The sequence below is a fragment of the Physeter macrocephalus genome, chromosome 14, assembly GCF_002837175.3.
Source record: "Physeter macrocephalus isolate SW-GA chromosome 14, ASM283717v5, whole genome shotgun sequence".
Taxonomy (NCBI): domain Eukaryota; kingdom Metazoa; phylum Chordata; class Mammalia; order Artiodactyla; family Physeteridae; genus Physeter; species Physeter macrocephalus.
Genome location: NC_041227.1, coordinates 74821971 through 74829496, shown reverse-complemented (window position 1 = coordinate 74829496; position 7526 = coordinate 74821971). Strand labels below are relative to the sequence as shown.

At 58.1% G+C, this 7526-nt stretch overlaps 2 protein-coding genes across 2 annotated transcripts in view; one reads left to right on the top strand and one right to left on the bottom strand.

Moving 5' to 3' along the window:
- Window positions 1-1725, top strand: part of LOC114487554 (ephrin type-B receptor 4-like) — a 2645-nt gene extending 920 nt beyond the window's left edge. Inside the window, exons 2-4 of the mRNA XM_028498047.2 lie at window positions 10-203; window positions 397-552; window positions 1590-1725. Coding sequence (XP_028353848.1) covers window positions 10-203; window positions 397-552; window positions 1590-1719 — 480 coding nt within the window. The 3' untranslated portion in view covers window positions 1720-1725. The remainder of the gene's footprint in view (window positions 1-9; window positions 204-396; window positions 553-1589) is intronic.
- A 3162-nt stretch (window positions 1726-4887) lies between these two features.
- LOC102981488 (zonadhesin) overlaps window positions 4888-7526 on the bottom strand; it is a 19742-nt gene continuing 17103 nt past the window's right edge. The window contains 7 exon segments of the mRNA XM_055089755.1: window positions 4888-5056; window positions 5147-5246; window positions 6214-6256; window positions 6259-6317; window positions 6320-6355; window positions 6887-7025; window positions 7130-7330. Of these exon segments, the coding sequence (XP_054945730.1) occupies window positions 4888-5056; window positions 5147-5246; window positions 6214-6256; window positions 6259-6317; window positions 6320-6355; window positions 6887-7025; window positions 7130-7330 (747 nt within the window).

The following is a 7526-nucleotide window of genomic DNA, read 5'->3' as shown; positions in this document are numbered from 1 at the left end:
CCATTCCAGGTGATCAATGCCATTGAACAGGACTACCGGTTGCCCCCGCCCCCAGACTGCCCCACCTCCCTGCATCAGCTGATGCTGGACTGTTGGCAGAAAGACCGGAACGCGCGGCCCCGCTTTCCCCAGGTGGTCAGTGCCCTCGACAAGATGATCCGGAACCCTGCCAGCCTCAAAATCGTGGCCCGCGAGAATGGCGGGTGAGGACCCCAGAGGATGGGCCCTCTTGCCTTCACTCTGCCATCCCCTGAGAACCTCGCTTCCCCCCGAGAAGTATCCGTCCCTTTGGTGGTATGTGGGATGGTCCCTGTCCACCTCTCCAGGGCTGGGCTCTACGTCCCCACCCTGACACAGGCTGGTTCTCAGTGTGTCCTCCCCATCTTTGCCTCCCAGGGCCTCGCACCCCCTCCTGGATCAGCGGCAGCCTCACTACTCAGCTTTTGGCTCTGTGGGTGAGTGGCTTCGAGCCATCAAGATGGGACGATACGAAGAAAGTTTTGCAGCCGCTGGGTTTGGCTCCTTCGAGCTGGTCAGCCAGATCTCCACTGAGTAAGTCGTGGCAGGAGATGGAGAGGGGGGGTGTGCCTGGGGACCAGAATCAGGCCCACAGTTTCAGCAGGAACCTTTGGGGTCAACTCCCGGTGCCAACGCTGTTTTCTAAAGCCCCTCCCCTGCCAAAGCAGTAACAGCTGCAGGGCCTCAGAGCCCCAGGATTCCTCCCGGGCAGCTGTGCCCACCTCACCCCCTTGCACCATCTCAGCCCGGGGCCATCTCGCTCCCACCTCGCAATCTATCTATCTTTGTGCATCTATCTGCATTCCAGACCCTGCTCTCACATTAACGACGTGTCAACTCTGGATGTTTTCCCACCCATAAAAGGAGAAGGTTGGACTAGGTTTTGGAGATCCTTTCCAGCTTTAATGTTAAATGGTTTTATGATTCCAACGCCTCCCAAATACTGGTTTTCCCTACCTGGCCTCTCTCTGGTCCTCCTTTCTGCCTTTCCATTTCTCTCCCAACGACTCTTCTTGCCCCAGGTTTGAATCACAGAAATAGAAGGAATATAAATCCAGACACAGAGGGTCCAGGAGGCCCTCCCTCTCCCTGGAAGGCAGGTCCCGGGCCAGTCTGCCCCACCAGATCTGGGCACCTCCTCCCTGACTTGCTGCAGCCTCACCTTGACACGGGTTCCCTGACAACGAGTTCTTGCCCTCCATTTCTCACCTCTTCTTTTTTCCTTATCCCCGTCTCCCCGCATCAGGATGGGGCTGGGAGCAGTTTGTTTTTGTCCTCTCCCGCCCCTTCCTCTCCACCCACCCAGCTCTTTCTTTCTCTCTCTCTCTCTCAGCCCGCCCCACCTCCTGCTTCTCGACCCCCGCGGGTACCTCGCCCCGCCCCTTACTGCGGCTGCGCAGAACTGTGGAGGCGCCTAAATCCTCCCGAAACTGACTGGCAACTATTGACGTCAGCCCCCTTCCCCGCCGGCCATTCTGATTGGCGGACAATCCCGAGGCGAGGATGGGGTTTCGGTTGGAGAGCCGCTCTGGGAGCCCAGTGGCCTCACCTAGCTGTTCATTCTTCCCCAGGGACCTGCTCCGAATCGGAGTCACTCTGGCGGGGCATCAGAAAAAAATCCTGGCCAGTGTCCAGCACATGAAGTCCCAGGCCAAGCCTGGAGCCTCGGGAGGGTCGGGAGCACCAGCGCCCCAGTACTGACCTGCGCCTCCTCGCCTGGCCCCCCAGCTCTGGAGCAGCAGGGACTCCCACGCTGGGGACACCGCTCCCCTTATTCCTGGGGCAGAATCGGTGGGGACCCAAGAGGCTTCCATCCCCGGGCCCCACTGGATTGCACTTTGAACCCATGGGGGCGGGGAGCTGGCAATTTGGAGAGACGGGATTTGGGGATTCTGCCGTATGGGAGTGTAGAAATCAGACGCTCCCCAAGCGGGGAACCCCAAACTGAGGGTGTGGGAGCCCTTCCCTCGGGATTGGGTCTGACCAGAGGAAAAGAAGTGCCCGGAATCTGCCAACATCCGGGGGTGGTTGGGCGCCATCCGCACGGCCTCCCTCTGATCCCCAATTAGAGCCCCCAGGTGCCCCTCCTCACCTTGAAGGGCAGCGACCCTGCAGACCAAAGAGAAGGGGGGACTAGCCTGCGAGTCGTGAGGCAGGAAGGGGCGTCATGGCCCAGTGACAAAATCATTGGACTTGCATGTCCCAACCTTGCTGCTGTCTCCACCGAATTCGGTTTTCCCTTGTAAATGCCCCTCCCCCATCTGCTGCCTTCATATTGAAGGTTTTTGAGTTTTATTTTTTGTTTTCGGTCTTATTTTTCCGTCCCCTTTTTTTTTTTTTTTTTTTAACCGTCCTTGTAACTTTTTGTGTTAGAGGGGACCTGTTTATCGCCTCCTTTGCCCAAGTTGAAACGGGGACCCATCGTTGTGTGTTTCCAGAACAGTGCCTTGGTCACGCCACAACCCCAGACATTTCCCTGCCCCCCCAAGTACCCCTAAGCTGTGTCCATGAGGGGGTGTGGGGGGCAGTGGTGGTAGAAACAAGAGACAGACACTGGTGCTTGGAGGGGTTCTTAAATTATATTTAAAACAATTGTTTTGTATAAATAAAAGAAAATGGGAAGTGTCCTGGCTCTGGGGATGATTGGGAGCGGGGGTGGGTGGGGGGATAGACTTCTGTGGAGGGTGGGGACTGGTGTGAAGGAGCTTTTGAGCCCGGCGGAGAGGGGTCAGAGGTCTGGAGACGGGGCTGGGTGCTGGTTCCCAGCCCCACGGTGTGTTTGAGGTGGTAGGGTGGGGGCAGTGGAAGATGAGTCATCGGCAGCTGCTTCTAACGCTCCAGATGGCTCTGCCAATAGCCTGGGGCACCTCCGGGATGGGGTTGCCCTCCCTCCCCTGCCCTGGTTCCCTAGCCCTGGCAGGGGGCTTTGTGAGGCAGGGGAGGCCTTGAGCTCAGAGCCCTACCCTACAGCCCCCTGAAGGGGGGAGGGGGGAATCTGGGGTGGAGGTCCAGTCACATGAAAGAGACAGATGTGGGCCAGATGTTGACAGCTGGGGTTGGTTTAGAGGCAATGTGGGGGGAGTGTCTGCATCGGCTGTGGAGGAGGGGCAGAGGCTGGAGTGGAGGACTTGGATCCCCCACGAGTACACACACACACACGTGTACAGACGCTGTGCTGGGTCGGGAGGACAATCCCCCCTTTCAAGATGCTGCCCAGGCAGGTTCTCCCAGCCTCTGGGGAAGGGCGGGGAAACCACCTGAGTATCCTCCCCTAACTTCTCCCTCCCAAACAGGAAGATGAGACGAGGATGGGGGTCAATCCCCCGAAGTCTTTCTCAGCATCTTTGGTTTCCCAGCCTGCCCGCCCCAGGGGACAACTGCAGGGGCAGGCCTGGACCGCGTCAGGGTTGTCAAGCTGGTGCAGCCCTGCCGTTTCTGCATCTCAACTGACCCCTGTTGTCGTGTTGCGGTCAGTACAGGACCCCAAATCACAATCTCTGCCTCTCCCAGCCCAGGAAGCCTCCGGCAGCGATCCTGTCCCCGATTTCCTGCCTCTACAACTGCCTTCGGGAGTATAATACTCTGGAATCCTCTGTCCCCTCCCTCGATGACATGGCCCAGGTGTTGTACACCTAAAAGGGGGTGGGTGGGAGTCGGTCCTGCCGATGACAGCGGGGGTCTGGGTCCCCCTACTTCCGGAAGGAGGAAGTCTATCTCGAGGATGCTGGTCCAGGCCACCTCCTTCGCTGCCAACCAGACATCCAGGCTAGATAAGGAGACCTTAGCTGGGTGAGGGGAGGAACCGAGATCAAGGGGGCAGGATATAGATGAAGAACAGAGAGGCAAAGGGTCAAAGAGCAGGAGAAGGGAGCTCAGTGGGGGCAGGCATGCCGCTGGGAGCCCCGTGATGCCCAGGTTAAAGCGCGGCCAGCCCAGTTCCAGAACGCCTGGGCCTTCCTGTCACAAGCTCCAGAGTGTGAGCTGCTCCCCCCAGCTAACGGGCAGGGTGGCCTGGCCAGGGGCACCCCTCCCTTGGAGCCCTTTCCCCAACCAACTTGGGTCTTGCTTCCTGACATGAAGGTGGCTGCTGGGGTCATTTGGGGGACAAGCACAGAATCAGGATTCCTTTCTAGAACCCAGGGTCCTGCCTGTTTGGGCGTCCCCTGTCCTTGGGGGTCCCACATCCTGAGCACCCCCAGTTGGCAACCTTCTTTTTCTTCTCAGAGCCCAAGCAGGACGTCCCACCCCTTCCCCCAGGACCTGCCTGGTGAGAGGCAAGAGGCACAGGGGTCAGGGTGGGAGTGTTTGCACTTTGGCCTTTGGCTGAGGTGAGCTGGTCGCTCCTAATAGGGTGGAGCTCCAAACTCCTCCCAAGCCGGCCCTCAGACTCCGCCCTCAGTTACCATAGGAACCCCAAGGCCCTTTTGGTCACAGGCCGGCCGGTTCACCCTTTGGAAAAAGCCACATTCCCAGTCCTTAGCCTCTGCCCAGCGCCTTAGCCTCATCGTTAGAAATGTAAAACCTCAGGATCACCTTTCACTACCTGCCGGTGGGGAGCTCTGAGGCCAAGTCCACCAAGAACGAGGATTCCTGGGGTGGAGTCTCTTCTCCTGTATCCCCGAAGCCGGAGGGCGGGTGGGCCACCCTCACGTGGCTTTGTCGAAGGGACAGACAGCCCCTCACCTCCTCAGACCTCTGTTCCCCTCCCCTCTGGACACTGTGGAGCCCCCAGCCCTAGACCCTCACACCCCGTCTCCCTCCTGCTTCTCCCCTCAAGGCCCCCCTCACAGAGCCTTTCTCCACCAGAATCATGTACAAATTCACATCTCAAAAATAAACGATTTTATGTCTCCTTCTTCTGTGGACAACTCAAAACTGAGCGACTTTGAAGGCATGCTCTGGAGCAAGATCTGAGGAGAAAGCGAGAAAACCTTGCATTAGAAGCAGACTCGACTTCCCGGAGCCAAAGCTGTGGACGGTGGGGCTGGTGCTCACCGGTGCCTGGCAGCTCGTCTCTGGTCTGGCTCTGCACTTTCTCCTTAGAGGGCGTGGGGAACAGACACCAGCTGGAAGGTCGGCGCCCGCTCCCCTACCAGCCGCCCCTCCTCTTCCCTCTCCTGAAACTCACCTCCTCCTCGTCCCGGAAATGCACTCTCTGGTCACTTCTGACACTACGACCAGCACAGGCACCAGCAACCCCAACAGGATGACCACAAAGTTGGAGGCTTCTGGGGCGTGGGGAAGAGAACTAGGGATGTGGGATAGGAAGGGGTGGCAGAGACACTCCCTTTCGGTCCTCGGCTGCCAGCCTGGAGGGACTGCCTCCCCTACATCCCTGGTGGCTGGTTCTCCCTCTAGGGGGCTGCTGCTCCTAGAGGTTTCAAGGCCACGGCGCTGCCCTCCTGCTTCTGGACACACAACACACAACCAAGCAATCCTCGGTCACAAAGCTGTCACCCTGCTGGAGAGCGAGAAGGGGCGGGAGGTGGGGTTCTGGTTCACCTCCACGAACCTTCTAAGGGGATGTTTATCCGGTTGGTCCCCTAGAGTCCAGGGTATTATGTCAGTCAGTGCTTCTCAAAGAGTAGCCCAGGCATCACTTCCATCGGTCACCTGGGAGCTTGCGAAAAATGCAGATCTCTGGGGCCCCCTCCAGACCTACTGAATCCAGATCTCTGGGGATGAGTCCCGGAATGAACAAGGTAAACAAGACAGCCCTGCTCCACCCCGATCTTAGGCACGAGAATAAAGTTGGAGAACCGCTGACCCAGAGGCTCACAGGAATTACAGTTTGGGATGGAGAATACCAGTAAAAGGTACTGGAGGCTCAGAGGGACGCAAGAGAGGGGACTAACAGCAGGGTGAGGCATGCAGATCTCAGAAGTGGGGAGCTCAGGATCAGAGAGAAGATTCCAGAGTGCGTGGCTAGGAGATGGGCAAAGGGACACTGATCCGGCTAATCTGTAGGGATCATATTATATAATATTATATTATTTCAGTATAATAATATACTAAAATATATATTATATATAATACATATATATCATATAGTAATATACGACATTGATACTATACGATCTATTATACATCTATAATAGATATTATAGGCTAATATTATATATATGGGATAATTCCGCGGCCATCGTTTGTGGGGAAGGGGCTGTGAGGATACAGGGCCTGGGATGAAGTTCTTGCCTGGCTTTTTGGGGGGCGGCACATCCCGAAGCTCCGTGCAGAGGGGTCCCCCCCCGTACCAAGCTCACACTCACAGGTGAAGTGGGTTTCCTGCTCCTGGCACCACCATCATTCTGACAGGGGTTCTGTAGGCACGGGCTGTCTGCAAGGATGGAAGCGGGTGGGAGGGGGGTTCTGAGAGGACACCCACAGCCAGGGAGAGGGGCCTGGGGGCTGGGACGCCAGGGAAGAAAGCAGCAGCTGACAGAGACTCGCCAGGGTTCGCTGGCCGGGTTTCCAGGCCTGGCTCTACACCCCCCGAGCTCTGGGAAAACTGCTTACCCTCTGAACTCCATTTTCTTTACCTATAAAGTGGGGATGCTGTGCTTACCCCCAAGTGGTGAGTAAGGACTAAAGGAGATCCTGGGAAGCTGACGCTGGGCAAAGGGCCCAGCACAGTGCCCGGCAGAGAGCAGAGGCTCAGAGTAGGCAGGGCCTGTGCCTTTGCCCCTCCCGAAAAAGACAGAGTGGGATGGCACAGCATGAACTTCCTGACACTGACGAGATGGAGTCCCAGGCACAGGACTGGGAAGGATGCTCCTCGGTCCAGAGACACCTCCACCTTCACCCCCACCCCCAGCCCGCTCCCAAGGGTATGAGGGCAGCTTAAAGCCAAGGGCCGGTCCAGGCTCACCTCGGAAGCAGCCACGAGTGAGGTTCCCCAGGGTGCAGATCTCCCCAGGGCTGCAGCTGAGGGGCTCACACAGCAGGACCCCCGAGCTGGCACAGGTGCAGCGCTGGGAGCAATGCTCGGTCACGAAGCTGTCACCCTGCTGGAGAGCGAGAAGGGGCGGGAGGTGGGGCTCTGGTTCACCTCCAGAGTCTGGCTCTCCTGTGCACCTCTGCTCTCCCGAGGCCTCCCACCTCCAGCCCGGACCTGGTAGTGGATGCCATTGTTGGTGCAGCCGCAGTGGGCCAGGGGGAGGCTCTGGGCACCACTGGAGATGTAGCCTGGGAGGCTGGCACAGCCCTCCACACAGGGGCCCTTGCAGTCCCTGGGAGCTGCCAAGGTGGCACAGGAGGCTGGGCAGGGTGTCCTACAGCTCTGATAGACGGTACTGGCTGGACACGGCAAGGCTGAGGGGACAGAGGGGACAGAGTCATAGTCAGAAGGTGGCTGCGCTGGGGCTGGCCCCCCACGTATGGGGAACGAGGTCACCCAACAGAGCACAGAGCTTGGTAGAGGCAGGGGAGCCAGAAGAGTGGACCAGCTTTATGTGTCTTTTTGTCTGTGACGCCAGCGCCTGAGGTGGAGCAAAGATGGGAGCAGGACG